The sequence below is a fragment of the Pseudophryne corroboree genome, chromosome 12, assembly GCF_028390025.1.
Source record: "Pseudophryne corroboree isolate aPseCor3 chromosome 12, aPseCor3.hap2, whole genome shotgun sequence".
NCBI lineage: Eukaryota > Metazoa > Chordata > Amphibia > Anura > Myobatrachidae > Pseudophryne > Pseudophryne corroboree.
The window spans coordinates 4,563,879-4,580,758 of NC_086455.1; the positions used below are offsets into that span (position 1 = coordinate 4,563,879).

The 16,880-nt window shown below is 46.6% G+C and overlaps 1 protein-coding gene across 2 annotated transcripts in view; it reads left to right on the top strand.

Moving 5' to 3' along the window:
• The first annotated feature begins 337 nt into the window (after positions 1-337).
• LOC134980087 (oocyte zinc finger protein XlCOF6-like) overlaps positions 338-16,880 on the top strand; it is a 31,929-nt gene continuing 15,386 nt past the window's right edge. The window contains exons 1-2 of one of the 2 annotated variants that reach the window (XM_063946735.1): positions 338-443; positions 4,560-4,717. In XM_063946735.1, coding sequence (XP_063802805.1) covers positions 4,649-4,717 — 69 coding nt within the window. In that variant the 5' untranslated portion in view covers positions 338-443; positions 4,560-4,648. The other variant, XM_063946736.1, reaches the window with a different exon arrangement.

Below are 16,880 nucleotides of genomic sequence, written 5' to 3' on the forward strand. Positions count from 1 at the left end.
GCGGAGCGAGACACCGAGCCCGATGCGTGGCGAGCGTCCAATGCTGCATAGAGAAATAAATTTACACTAAACGATCGCAGAACGAAGGAGACATTTAGATGCTGTAAGGGCGGAAGTGCTCTTCTGCCCTCTCTTTTTGTCACGTCCAGGTCCTTAGCACGAAGGCAACATAGACACAACCCTCTCAGAACTAGCAGCTGCTCACACGTGACATATACAGGACGCCTCGTGCAGCAGCAGAGTCACCATCAGCAAAACTCTTACTGTCATTGTCCTCAGTACGCGGCGGCGGCCATTTTCCTGTGGTCTCACAGGCGCTAGAGAAGCAATTACATCACGTGATGCTACGGAGCATGGAGATGTGGCCCCGAACTCCACCGGCGCCATGTTGGAAGCTGGAGGGCGGCGCTATAAGTACATCCGGGTCATTGAGCCGGGCGGAGGTAATCTCTGTGTGTGATAATGTTATTATTCTCATCAGAGGGGGAGATATGAGGGCGGGTTATTATACAGTGCGGTATAACGGGGATCCCCAGCGCCCCCTGTGTGTAATGTGGTGTTATTATGATGATTATATAGGGGAGGGGTGTGTATAGTGATATATAATGAGGGATAATCTCCCAGCACACACTGTGTATATGATATTATATAGGGGAGGGGTCTGTATAGTGATGTATAATGAGGGATAAGCCCCCAGCACACACTGTGTATGTGATATTATTATATAGGGGAGGGGTCTGTATAGTGATGTATAATGAGGGATAAGCCTCCAGCACACACTGTGTATGTGATATTATTATATAGGGGGAGGGGTCTGTATAGTGATGTATAATGAAGGATAATCTCCCAGCACACACTGTGTATGTGATATTATTATATAGGGGAGGGGTCTGTATAGTGATATATAATGAGGGATAAACCCCCAGCACACACTGTGTATGTGATATTATTATATAGGGGAGGGGTGTGTATAGTGATATATAATGAAGGATAATCTCCCAGCACACACTGTGTATGTGATATTATTATATATGGGGAGGGGTCTGTATAGTGATATATAATGAGGGATAAGCCCCCAGCACACACTGTGTATGTGATATTATTATATAGGGGGAGGGGTCTGTATAGTGATATATAATGAGGGATAATCTCCCAGCACACACTGTGTATGTGATATTATTATATAGGGGGAGGAGTCTGTATAGTGATATATAATGAGGGATAATCTCCCAGCGCCCCCTGTGTGTAATGTGGTGATATTATTATATAGAGGGAGGGGTCTGTATAGCAATATATAATGAGGGATAATCTCCCAGCACACACTGTGTATGTGATATTATTATATAGGGGGAGGGGTCTGTATAGTGATATATAATGAGGGATAATCTCCCAGCGCACACTGTGTATGTAATATTATATAGAGGGAGGGGTCTGTATAGTGATGTATAATGAGGGATAAGCCCCCAGCACACACTGTGTATATGATATTATATAGGGGAGGGGTCTGTATAGTGATGTATAATGAGGGATAAGCCCCCAGCACACACTGTGTATGTGATATTATTATATAGGGGGAGGGGTCTGTATAGTGATATATAATGAGGGATAAGCCCCCAGCACACACTGTGTATGTGATATTATTATATAGGGGAGGGGTCTGTATAGTGATATATAATGAGGGATAAGCCTCCAGCACACACTGTGTATGTGATATTATTATATAGGGGAGGGGTCTGTATAGTGATATATAATTAGGAATAAGCCCCCAGCACACACTGTGTATGTGATATTATTATATAGGGGGAGGGGTCTGTATAGTGATATATAATGAGGGATAATCTCCCAGCACACTCTGTGTATGTGATATTATTATATAGGGGAGGGGTCTGTATAGTGATATATAATAAGGGATAAGCTCCCAGCACACACTGTGTATGTGATATTGTTATATAGGGGGAGGGGTCTTTATAGTGATATATAATAAGGGATAAGCCCCCAGCACACACTGTGTATGTGATATTATTATATAGGGGAGGGGTCTGTATAGTGATATATAATGAGGGATAAGCCTCCAGCACACACTGTGTATGTGATATTATTATATAGGGGAGGGGTCTGTATAGTGATATATAATTAGGAATAAGCCCCCAGCACACACTGTGTATGTGATATTATTATATAGGGGGAGGGGTCTGTATAGTGATATATAATGAGGGATAATCTCCCAGCACACTCTGTGTATGTGATATTATTATATAGGGGAGGGGTCTGTATAGTGATATATAATAAGGGATAAGCTCCCAGCACACACTGTGTATGTGATATTGTTATATAGGGGGAGGGGTCTTTATAGTGATATATAATAAGGGATAAGCCCCCAGCACACACTATGTATGTGATATTATTATATAGGGGAAGGGGTCTGTATAGTGATATATAATGAGGGGTAATCTCCCAGCGCACACGGTGTATGTGATATTATATAGGGGGAGGGGTCTGTATAGTGATATATAATGAGGGGTAATCTCCCAGCACACACTGCGTATGTGATATTATTATATAGGGGAGGGGTCTGTATAGTGATATATAATGAGGGGTAATCTCCCAGCGCACACTGTGTATGTGTTATTATTATATAGGGGGAGGGGTCTGTATAGTGATATATAATGAGGGGTAATCTCCCAGCACACACTGTATGTGATATTATTATATAGGGGGAGGGGTCTGTATAGTAATATATAATGAGGGATAATCTCCCAGCACACACTGTGTATGTGATATTATTATATATGGGGAGGGGTCTGTATAGTGAGATATAATGAGGGATAATCTCCCAGCACACACTGTGTATGTGATATTATTATATAGGGGGAGGGGTCTGTATAGTGATATATAATGAGGAATAAGCCCCCAGCACACACTGTGTATGTGATATTATTATATAGGAGAGGGATCTGTATAGTGATATATAATGAGGGATAGTCTCCCAGCACACACTGTGTATGTGATATTATTATATAGGGGAGGGGGTCTGTATAGTGATATATAATGATGGATAATCTCCCACACACACACTGTGTATGTGATATTATATAGGGGAGGGGTCTGTATAGTGATATATAAAGATGGATAATCTCCCAGCACACACTGTGTATGTGATATTATATAGGGGGAGGGGTCTGTATAGTGATATATAATCAGGGATAATCTCCCAGCACACACTGTGTATGTGATATTATATAGGGGGAGGGGGTCTGTATAGTGATATATAATGAGGAATAAGCTCCCAGCACACACTGTGTATGTGATATTATTATTTAGGGGGAGGGGTCTGTATAGTGATATATAATGAGGGATAAGCTCCCAGCACACACTGTGTATGTGATATTATTATATAGGGGGAGGGGTCTGTATAGTGATATATAATGAGGGATAATCTCCCAGCACACACTGTGTATGTGATATTATATAGGGGGAGGGGTCTGTATAGTGATATATAATGAGGAATAAACTCCCAGCACACACTGTGTATGTGATATTATTATATAGGGGAGGGGTCTGTATAGTGATATATAATGAGGGATAATCTCCCAGCACACACCGTGTATGTGATATTATATAGGGGGAGGGGTCTGTATAGTGATATATAATGAGGCATAAGCTCCCAGCACTCACACTGTGTATGTGATATTATTATATAGGGGGAGGGGTGTGTATAGTGATATATAATGAGGGATAAGCTCCCAGCACACACTGTGCATGTGATATTATTATATAGGGGGAGGGGGTCTGTATAGTGATATATAATGAGGGATAAGCTCCCAGCACACACTGTGTATATGATATTATTATATAGGGGGAGGGGTCTGTATAGTGATATGTAATGAGGGATAAGCTCCCAGCACCCACACTGTGTATGTGATATTATTATATAGGGGAGGGGTCTGTGTAGTGATATATAATGAGGAATAACCTCCCAGCACACACTGTGTATGTGATATTATTATATAGGGGGAGGGGTCTGTATAGTGATATATAATGAGGGATAAGCTCCCAGCACACACTGTGTATGTGATATTATTATATAGGGGGAGGAGTCTGTATAGTGATATATAATGAGGGATAATCTCCCTGCGCCCCCTGTGTGTAATGTGGTGATATTATTATATAGAGGGAGGGGTCTGTATAGTGATATATAATGAGGGGTAATCTCCCAGCACACACTGTGTATGTGATATTATTATATAGGGGGGGGGGGGCCTGTATAGTGATATATAATGAGGAATTAGCTCCCAGCACACACTGTGTATGTGATATTATTATATAGGGGGAGGGGGCCTGTATAGTGATATATAATGAGGGATAAGCACCCAGCACACACTCTGTATGTGATATTATTATATAGGGGTGGGGTCTGTATAGCGATATATAATGAAGGATAATCTCCCAGCACACACTGTGTATGTGATATTATTATATAGGGGGAGGGGTCTGTATAGTGATATATAATGAGGAATATATTCCATGTTGATGATAATTCATTTTTTATTTATTCCTAGACAATGAAGTTATGAGATGCCACAGAATCTGTTATTACAATTCAGGTGAAAGTTATTCCCGTTCTGTATAAATCACTGATGCACTGAGGATGGACAAAGACAAGAGTGACAGGATATTACATCTCACCCTGGAGATCATCTACGTGCTGACCGGGGAGGTGAGGTCTTATGGGAGCGTCACAGTGACATCACTCTTCCTCTAGTAATAATACAGGGACGTGACCGGGGAGGTGAGGTCTTATGGGAGCGTCACAGTGACATCACTCTTATCTCTAGTAATAATACAGGGACGTGACCGGGGAGGTGAGGTCTTATGGGAGCGTCACAGTGACATCACTCTTATCTCTAGTAATAATACAGGGATGTGACCGGGGAGGTGAGGTCTTATGGGAGCGTCACAGTGACATCACTCTTATCTCTAGTAATAATACAGGGACATGACCGGGGAGGTGAGATCTTATGGGAGCGTCACAGTGACATCACTCTTATCTCTAGTAATAATACAGGGACGTGACCGGGGAGGTGAGGTCTTATGGGAGCGTCACAGAGACATCACTCTTATCTCTAGTAATAATACAGGGACGTGACCGGGAGGTGAGATCTTATGGGAGCGTCACAGTGACATCACTCTTCTCTCTAGTAATAATACAGGGACGTGACCGGGGAGGTGAGGTCTTATGGGAGCGTCACAGTGACGTCACTCTTATCTCTAGTAATAATACAGGGACGTGACCGGGAAGTGAGGTCTTATGGGAGCGTCACAGTGACATCACTCTTATCACTAGTAATAATACAGGGACGTGACCGGGGAGGTGAGGTCTTATGGGAGCGTCACAGTGACATCACTCTTATCACTAGTAATAATACAGGGACGTGACCGGGGAGGTGAGATCTTATGGGAGTGTCACAGTGACATCACTCTTATCTCTAATAATAATACAGGGACGTGACCGGGGAGGTGAGGTCTTATGGGAGCGTCACAGTGACATCACTCTTATCACTAGTAATAATACAGGGACATGACCGGGGAGGTGAGGTCTTATGGGAGCGTCACAGTGACGTCATTCTTATCTCTAGTAATAATACAGGGACGTGACCGGGGAGGTGAGGTCTTATGGGAGTGTCACAGTGACGTCACTCTTATCTCTAGTAATAATACAGGGACGTGACCGGGGAGGTGAGGTCTTATGGGAGCGTCACAGTGACGTCATTCTTATCTCTAGTAATAATACAGGGACGTGACCGGGGAGGTGAGGTCTTATGGGAGCGTCACAGTGACATCACTCTTATCTCTAGTAATAATACAGGGACGTGACCGGGGAGGTGAGGTCTTATGGGAGCGTCACAGTGACATCACTCTTATCTCTAGTAATAATACAGGGACGTGACCGGGGAGGTGAGGTCTTATGGGAGCGTCACAGTGACATCACTCTTATCTCTAGTAATAATACAGGGACGTGACCGGGGAGGTGAGGTCTTATGGGAGCGTCACAGTGACATCACTCTTCTCTCTAGTAATAATACAGGGACGTGACCGGGGAGGTGAGGTCTTATGGGAGCGTCACAGTGACATCACTCTTATCTCTAGTAATAATACAGGGACGTGACCGGGGAGGTGAGGTCTTATGGGAGCGTCACAGTGACATCACTCTTCTCTCTAGTAATAATACAGGGACGTGACCGGGGAGGTGAGGTCTTATGGGAGCGTCACAGTGACATCACTCTTATCTCTAGTAATAATACAGGGACGTGACCGGGGAGGTGAGGTCTTATGGGAGCGTCACAGTGACATCACTCTTATCTCTAGTAATAATACAGGGACGTGACCGGGGAGGTGAGGTCTTATGGGAGCGTCACAGTGACATCACTCTTATCTCTAGTAATAATACAGGGACGTGACCGGGGAGGTGAGGTCTTATGGGAGCGTCACAGTGACATCACTCTTATCTCTAGTAATAATACATGGACGTGACCGGGGAGGTGAGGTCTTATGGGAGCGTCACAGTGACGTCACTCTTATCTGTAGTAATAATACAGGGACGTGACCGGGGAGGTGAGATCTTATGGGAGCGTCACAGTGACGTCACTCTTATCTCTAGTAATAATACAGGGACGTGACCGGGAGGTGAGGTCTTATGGGAGCGTCACAGTGACATCACTCTTATCTCTAGTAATAATACAGGGACGTGACCGGGGAGGTGAGGTCTTATGGGAGCGTCACAGTGACATCATTCTTATCTCTAGTAATAATACAGGGACGTGACCGGGGAGGTGAGGTCTTATGGGAGCGTCACAGTGACATCACTCTTATCTCTAGTAATAATACAGGGATGTGACCGGGGAGGTGAGATCTTATGGGAGCGTCACAGTGACATCACTCTTATCTCTAGTAATAATACATGGACGTGACCGGGGAGGTGAGGTCTTATGGGAGTGTCACAGTGACATCACTCTTATCTCTAGTAATAATACAGGGACGTGACCGGGGAGGTGAGATTTTATGGGAGCGTCACAGTGACATCACTCTTATCTGTAGTAATAATACAGGGACATGACCGGGAGGTGAGATCTTATGGGAGCGTCACAGTGACATCACTCTTATCTCTAGTAATAATACAGGGATGTGACCGGGGAGGTGAGATCTTATGGGAGCGTCACAGTGACATCACTCTTACCTCTAGTAATAATACATGGACGTGACCGGGGAGGTGAGGTCTTATGGGAGTGTCACAGTGACATCACTCTTATCTCTAGTAATAATACAGGGACGTGACCGGGGAGGTGAGGTCTTATGGGAGTGTCACAGTGACATCACTCTTATCTCTAGTAATAATACATGGACGTGACCGGGGAGGTGAGGTCTTATGGGAGTGTCACAGTGACATCACTCTTATCTCTAGTAATAATACAGGGACGTGACCGGGGAGGTGAGATTTTATGGGAGCGTCACAGTGACATCACTCTTATCTCTAGTAATAATACAGGGACATGACCGGGGAGGTGAGATCTTATGGGAGCGTCACAGTGACATCATTCTTATCTCTAGTAATAATACAGGGACGTGACCGGGGAGGTGAGATCTTATGGGAGCGTCACAGTGACATCACTCTTACCTCTAGTAATAATACATGGACGTGACCGGGGAAGTGAGGTCTTATGGGAGTGTCACAGTGACATCACTATTATCTCTAGTAATAATACAGGGACGTGACCGGGGAGGTGAGTTCTTATGGGAGCGTCACAGTGACATCACTCTTACCTCTAGTAATAATACATGGACGTGACCGGGGAAGTGAGGTCTTATGGGAGTGTCACAGTGACATCACTCTTATCTCTAGTAATAATACAGGGACGTGACCGGGGAGGTGAGATTTTATGGGAGCGTCACAGTGACATCACTCTTATCTCTAGTAATAATACAGGGACGTGACCGGGGAGGTGAGATCTTATGGGAGCGTCACAGTGACATCACTCTTACCTCTAGTAATAATACATGGACGTGACCGGGGAAGTGAGGTCTTATGGGAGCGTCACAGTGACATCACTCTTATCTAGTAATAATACAGGGACATGACCGGGGAGGTGAGGTCTTATGGGAGCGTCACAGTGACATCATTCTTATCTCTAGTAATAATACAGGGACGTGACCGGGGAGGTGAGGTCTTATGGGAGCGTCACAGTGATGTCACTCTTATCTCTAGTAATAATACAGGGACATGACCGGGGAGGTGAGGTCTTATGGGAGCGTCACAGTGACATCATTCTTATCTCTAGTAATAATACATGGACATGACCGGGGTGGTGAGGTCTTATGGGAGCGTCACAGTGATGTCACTCTTATCTCTAGTAATAATACAGGGACGTGACCGGGGAGGTGAGGTCTTATGGGAGCGTCACAGTGACATCACTCTTATCTCTAGTAATAATACAGGGACGTGACCGGGGAGGTGAGATCTTATGGGAGCGTCACAGTGACATCACTCTTATCTCTAGTAATAATACAGGGACGTGACCGGGGAGGTGAGGTCTTATGGGAGCGTCACAGTGACATCACTCTTATCTCTAGTAATAATACAGGGACGTGACCGGGGAGGTGAGGTCTTATGGGAGCGTCACAGTGACATCACTCTTATCTCTAGTAATAATACATGGACATGACCGGGGAGGTGAGGTCTTATGGGAGCGTCACAGTGACATCACTCTTATCTCTAGTAATAATACAGGGACGTGACCGGGGAGGTGAGGTCTTATGGGAGTGTCACAGTGACATCACTCTTATCTCTAGTAATAATACAGGGACGTGACCGGGGAGGTGAGGTCTTATGGGAGCGTCACAGTGACGTCACTCTTATCTCTAGTAATAATACAGGGACGTGACCGGGGAGGTGAGGTATTATGGGAGCGTCACAGTGACGTCACTCTTATCTCTAGTAATAATACAGGGACGTGACCGGGGAGGTGAGGTATTATGGGAGCGTCACAGTGACGTCACTCTTATCTCTAGTAATAATACAGGGACGTGACCGGGGAGGTGAGGTCTTATGGGAGTGTCACAGTGACATCACTCTTATCTCTAGTAATAATACAGGGACGTGACCGGGGAGGTGAGGTATTATGGGAGCGTCACAGTGACGTCACTCTTATCTCTAGTAATAATACAGGGACGTGACCGGGGAGGTGAGGTCTTATGGGAGCGTCACAGTGACATCACTCTTATCTCTAGTAATAATACAGGGACATGACCGGGGAGGTGAGGTCTTATGGGAGCGTCACAGTGACATCACTCTTATTTCTAGTAATAATACAGGGACGTGACCGGGGAGGTGAGGTCTTATGGGAGCGTCACAGTGACATCACTCTTATCTCTAGTAATAATACAGGGACGTGACCGGGGAGGTGAGGTCTTATGGGAGCGTCACAGTGACATCACTCTTATCTCTAGTAATAATACAGGGACGTGACCGGGGAGGTGAGGTCTTATGGGAGCGTCACAGTGACATCACTCTTATCTCTAGTAATAATACAGGGACGTGACCGGGGAGGTGAGGTCTTATGGGAGCGTCACAGTGACATCACTCTTCTCTCTAGTAATAATACAGGGACGTGACCGGGGAGGTGAGGTCTTATGGGAGCGTCACAGTGACATCACTCTTATCTCTAGTAATAATACAGGGACGTGACCGCGGAGGTGAGGTCTTATGGGAGCGTCACAGTGACATCACTCTTATCACTAGTAATAATACAGGGACGTGACCGGGGAGGTGAGGTCTTATGGGAGTGTCACAGTGACATCACTCTTATCTCTAGTAATAATACAGGGACGTGACCGCGGAGGTGAGGTCTTATGGGAGCGTCACAGTGACATCACTCTTATCTCTAGTAATAATACAGGGACGTGACCGGGGAGGTGAGGTCTTATGGGAGCGTCACAGTGACATCACTCTTATCACTAGTAATAATACAGGGACGTGACCGGGGAGGTGAGGTCTTATGGGAGTGTCACAGTGACATCACTCTTATCTCTAGTAATAATACAGGGACGTGACCGGGGAGGTGAGGTCTTATGGGAGCGTCACAGTGACATCATTCTTATCTCTAGTAATAATACAGGGACGTGACCGGGGAGGTGAGGTCTTATGGGAGCGTCACAGTGACATCACTCTTATCTCTAGTAATAATACAGGGAGGTGACCGGGGAGGTGAGATCTTATGGGAGCGTCACAGTGACATCACTCTTATCTCTAGTAATAATACAGGGACATGACCGGGGAGGTGAGGTCTTATGGGAGCGTCACAGTGACATCACTCTTATCTCTAGTAATAATACAGGGACGTGACCGGGGAGGTGAGGTCTTATGGGAGCGTCACAGTGACGTCACTCATCTCTAGTAATAATACAGGGACATGACCGGGGAGGTGACGTCTTATGGGAGTGTCACAGTGACGTCACTCTTATCTCTAGTAATAATACAGGGACGTGACCGGGGAGGTGAGGTCTTATGGGAGCGTTACAGTGACATCACTCTTATCTCTAGTAATAATACAGGGACATGACCGGGGAGGTGAGGTCTTATGGGAGCGTCACAGTGACGTCACTCATCTCTAGTAATAATACAGGGACGTGACCGGTGAGGTGAGGTCTTATGGGAGCGTCACAGTGACGTCATTCTTATCTCTAGTAATAATACAGGGACGTGACCGGGAGGTGAGGTCTTATGGGAGCGTCACAGTGACATCACTCTTATCTCTAGTAATAATACAGGGACGTGACCGGGGAGGTGAGGTCTTATGGGAGCGTCACAGTGACGTCACTCTTATCTCTAGTAATAATACAGGGACATGACCGGGGAGGTGACGTCTTATGGGAGTGTCACAGTGACATCACTCTTATCTCTAGTAATAATACAGGGACGTGACCGGGGAGGTGAGGTCTTATGGGAGCGTCACAGTGACGTCATTCTTATCTCTAGTAATAATACAGGGACGTGACCGGGGAGGTGAGGTCTTATGGGAGCGTCACAGTGACGTCACTCTTATCTCTAGTAATAATACAGGGACGTGACCGGGGAGGTGAGGTCTTATGGGAGCGTCACAGTGACATCACTCTTATCTCTAGTAATAATACAGGGACGTGACCGGGGAGGTGAGGTCTTATGGGAGCGTCACAGTGACATCACTCTTATCTCTAGTAATAATACAGGGACGTGACCGGGGAGGTGAGGTCTTATGGGAGCGTCACAGTGACATCACTCTTATCTCTAGTAATAATACAGGGACGTGACCGGGGAGGTGAGGTCTTATGGGAGCGTCACAGTGACATCACTCTTATCTCTAGTAATAATACAGGGACATGACCGGGGATGTGAGGTCTTATGGGAGCGTCACAGTGACATCACTCTTATCACTAGTAATAATACAGGGACATGACCGGGGAGGTGAGGTCTTATGGGAGCGTCACAGTGACGTCACTCTTATCTCTAGTAATAATACAGGGACGTGACCGGGGAGGTGAGGTATTATGGGAGCGTCACAGTGACATCACTCTTATCTCTAGTAATAATACAGGGACGTGACCGGGGAGGTGTGGTCTTATGGGAGCGTCACAGTGACATCACTCTTATCTCTAGTAATAATACAGGGACGTGACCGGGGAGGGGAGGTCTTATGGGAGCGTCACAGTGACATCACTCTTATCTCTAGTAATAATACAGGGACGTGACCGGGGAGGTGAGGTCTTATGGGAGTGTCACAGTGACATCACTCTTATCTCTAGTAATAATACAGGGACGTGACCGGGGAGGTGAGGTCTTATGGGAGTGTCACAGTGACATCACTCTTATCTCTAGTAATAATACAGGGACGTGACCGGGGAGGTGAGGTCTTATGGGAGCGTCACAGTGACATCATTCTTATCTCTAGTAATAATACAGGGACGTGACCGGGGAGGTGAGGTCTTATGGGAGTGTCACAGTGACATCACTCTTATCTCTAGTAATAATACAGGGACGTGACCGGGGAGGTGAGGTATTATGGGAGCGTCACAGTGACATCACTCTTATCTCTAGTAATAATACAGGGACGTGACCGGGGAGGTGAGGTCTTATGGGAGCGTCACAGTGACATCACTCTTATCTCTAGTAATAATACAGGGACGTGACCGGGGAGGGGAGGTCTTATGGGAGCGTCACAGTGACATCACTCATCTCTAGTAATAATACAGGGACGTGACCGGGGAGGTGAGGTCTTATGGGAGCGTCACAGTGACATCACTCTTATCTCTAGTAATAATACAAGGATGTGACCGGGGATGTGATGTCTTATGGGAGCGTCACAGTGACGTCACTCTTATCACTAGTAATAATACAGGGACGTGACCGGGGAGGTGAGGTCTTATGGGAGCGTCACAGTGACATCACTCTTATCTCTAGTAATAATACAGGGACGTGACCGGGGAGGTGAGATCTTATGGGAGCGTCACAGTGACATCACTCTTATCTCTAGTAATAATACAGGGACGTGACCGGGGAGGTGAGGTCTTATGGGAGCGTCACAGTGACATCATTCTTATCTCTAGTAATAATACAGGGACGTGACCGGGGAGGTGAGGTCTTATGGGAGCGTCACAGTGACGTCACTCTTATCTCTAGTAATAATACAGGGACGTGACCGGGGAGGTGAGGTCTTATGGGAGCGTCACAGTGACATCACTCTTATCTCTAGTAATAATACAGGGACGTGACCGGGGAGGTGAGGTCTTATGGGAGTGTCACAGTGACGTCACTCTTATCTCTAGTAATAATACAGGGACGTGACCGGGGAGGTGAGGTCTTATAGGAGCGTCACAGTGACATCACTCTTATCTCTAGTAATAATACAGGGACATGACCGGGGAGGTGAGGTCTTATGGGAGTGTCACAGTGACGTCACTCTTATCTCTAGTAATAATACAGGGACGTGACCGGGGAGGTGAGGTCTTATGGGAGCATCACAGTGACATCACTCTTCCTCTAGTAATAATACAGGGACGTGACCGGGGAGGTGAGGTCTTATGGGAGCGTCACAGTGACATCACTCTTATCTCTAGTAATAATACAGGGACATGACCGGGGAGGTGAGGTCTTATGGGAGCGTCACAGTGACATCACTCTTATCTCTAGTAATAATACAGGGACGTGACCGGGGAAGTGAGGTCTTATGGGAGCGTCACAGTGACATCACTCTTATCTCTAGTAATAATACAGGGACATGACCGGGGAGGTGAGATCTTATGGGAGCGTCACAGTGACGTCACTCTTATCACTAGTAATAATACAGGGACATGACCGGGGAGGTGAGGTCTTATGGGAGCGTCACAGTGACGTCACTCTTATCACTAGTAATAATACAGGGACATGACCGGGGAGGTGAGATCTTATGGGAGCGTCACAGTGACGTCACTCTTATCACTAGTAATAATACAGGGACATGACCGGGGAGGTGAGGTCTTATGGGAGCGTCACAGTGACGTCACTCTTATCTCTAGTAATAATACAGGGACGTGACCGGGGAGGTGAGGTCTTATGGGAGCGTCACAGTGACATCACTCTTATCTCTAGTAATAATACAGGGACATGACCGGGGAGGTGAGGTCTTATGGGAGCGTCACAGTGACATCACTCTTATCTCTAGTAATAATACAGGGACGTGACCGGGGAGGTGAGGTCTTATGGGAGCGTCACAGTGACATCACTCTTATCTCTAGTAATAATACAGGGACATGACCGGGGAGGTGAGGTCTTATGGGAGCGTCACAGTGACATCACTCTTATCTCTAGTAATAATACAGGGACGTGACCGGGGAGGTGAGGTCTTATGGGAGCGTCACAGTGACATCACTCTTATCTCTAGTAATAATACAGGGACGTGACCGGGGAAGTGAGGTCTTATGGGAGTGTCACAGTGACATCACTCTTATCTCTAGTAATAATACAGGGACGTGACCGGGGAGGTGAGGTCTTATGGGAGCGTCACAGTGACATCACTCTTCCTCTAGTAATAATACAGGGACGTGACCGGGGAGGTGAGGTCTTATGGGAGCGTCACAGTGACGTCACTCTTATCTCTAGTAATAATACAGGGACGTGACCGGGAAGTGAGGTCTTATGGGAGCGTCACAGTGACATCACTCTTATCTCTAGTAATAATACAGGGACATGACCGGGGAGGTGAGGTCTTATGGGAGCGTCACAGTGACATCACTCTTCCTCTAGTAATAATACAGGGACGTGACCGGGGAGGTGAGGTCTTATGGGAGCGTCACAGTGACGTCACTCTTATCTCTAGTAATAATACAGGGACGTGACCGGGAAGTGAGGTCTTATGGGAGCGTCACAGTGACATCACTCTTATCTCTAGTAATAATACAGGGACGTGACCGGGGAGGTGAGGTCTTATGGGAGCGTCACAGTGACGTCACTCTTATCTCTAGTAATAATACAGGGACGTGACCGGGAAGTGAGGTCTTATGGGAGCGTCACAGTGACATCACTCTTCTCTCTAGTAATAATACAGGGACGTGACCGGGGAGGTGAGGTCTTATGGGAGCGTCACAGTGACATCACTCTTATCTCTAGTAATAATACAGGGACATGACCGGGGAGGTGAGGTCTTATGGGAGCGTCACAGTGACATCACTCTTATCACTAGTAATAATACAGGGACGTGACCGGGGAGGTGACGTCTTATGGGAGCGTCACAGTGACATCACTCTTATCTCTAGTAATAATACAGGGACGTGACCGGAGAATATTATCCACAGTTTGTTGTTTTAATGTCACTTTTTCTCTATATTTAGATATAAGTAAGTTTCTCTTACGTCCTAGAGGATGCTGGGGTCCACATTAGTACCATGGGGTATAGACGGGTCCACTAGGAACCACTGGCACTTTAAGAGTTTGATAGTGTGGGCTGGCTCCTCCCTCTATGCCTCTCCTACCAGACTCAGTTTAGAAAATGTGCCCGGAGGAGCCGGTCACAGCTAGGGGCGCTCCTAGGAGTTTTTCTAGTTTTATTTTTTTAATTGGAGTTACGCAAAGGGAGGCTGCTGGCAACAGCCTCCCTGCTTCGAGGGACTTAGGGAGGGGAGTAGTGTCCAACCCTGAGAGGTTAATGGCCACTATCTCCTCTGACAGGACACTGAGCTCCTGAGGGTGATGATCGTTAGCCGCCCCAGGCGACTTCTCACTCCCGCAGCATGCCGCCACCCCCTAACAGAGCCAGAAGATTCCGGTGGCGAGTGAGTCACCGACCGGCGCCCCTGGCAAGCGGGGAGCCGGGGTGAAGTACTAACTGCGCTCCGGAGGCTCAGCAGTACACAGTGCGGCGCTATGAGGGGCGCCCTGAGCCAGCGCGTATATCCTACACTGGTCCTCAGGCTGTCAGGGACCTCAGTAACACTGCCAGCACCATACCTCAGGCCGGTATAAAGATGCAAAAGCGAGAAGCAGCGCCATGTTTCCTGGGTGTGGGTGTATGTTTTCTCACATAGTCATGTCCAAGGACTCTCTGTCTTATGCTGCAGAGGATGTTTCATCCCCAGAGTAATCCATTCCATGTACCCAGGAATATAATGTATTGTCTCAGATTCCTATTAATGAGTCAGAATGGCTGACTTCTATCAAGGGAATGATCTCTACTAGGGTAGCTCATACTAAGACAGAAACTCAGGTTTTAAAGAATTCTATGGCTGTTTGGTCAGGTTCTGTTCCTATTCCTTCTCAATCTCCTAACATATTCCCAAAGAAATGTGCAGTTGCCCAGATTATGCAAGATGACACGGATTCCGACTCTAACACGGCTGACGGTGATGGGGACGTGCTGAGGGGGGCGGCATCTCTGGCTAGGGGGGTGCAGCTCATGATTGAGGCCATTAGAGATGTGTTACACATTACTGACACACCACCTGAGCAGGTTGAGGAGGCTTACTTCACTGACAATAAGAAAGCCTCGCTAACCTTCCCTGCGTCTAAAGAATTAAACGCTATGTTTAAAAAATTCTGGGAAAACCCGGAGAAAAAATTCCAGATCCCCAAGAGTGTTCTGGTTGCTTTTCCCTTCCCTGAGGAGGATAGAAAAAGATGGGAAACCCACCCATAGTTGACGCTTCTGTCTCCAGACTGTCAAAAAAGGTTTTACCTGTCCCTGGATCTACTGCGTTAAAAGAACCAGCTGATCGTTAGATTGACACTACGCTCAAATCCATATACACTGCTTCAGGGGTGGCATTAAGGCCTACTATTTCCTGTGCATGGATCTCAAAAGCTATAGTAAAGTGGTCAGGCACGTTACTAGAAGACTTAGATACAATGGATAGAAGTGACATTGAACTGTTTTTACGTAACATACAGGATTCTGCAGGGTTCATGGTGGAATCTATGAAGGACCTGGGTACGCTAAATGCACGGATTATTTCCATGTCTGTCTCAGCTCGCAGGGGACTCTGGCTACGCCAATGGTCTGTGGACGCGGAATCCAGGAGAAGTGTGGAGAACCTACCATACATAGGCAGGCTCTGTTTGGGGAAGCGTTGGATGCGTGGATTTCCACGGCAACCGCGGGTAAGTCACCGTTTCTTCCCTCAGCTACACCTTCTAAGAAGAAACCCTTTTCTTCATCCACATCGCAGTCCTTTCGGACCGCTAAGACAAAAAAGTCCAAGCCCCATACCACTTTCTTTAGAGGTGGGCATGCAAAATCCAAAAAGCCAGCACCTGCAGGCTCTCAGGACCAGAAGCCTGCTTCTGGTTCCTCAAAATCCTCAGCATGACGGTGGACCGCACAGCC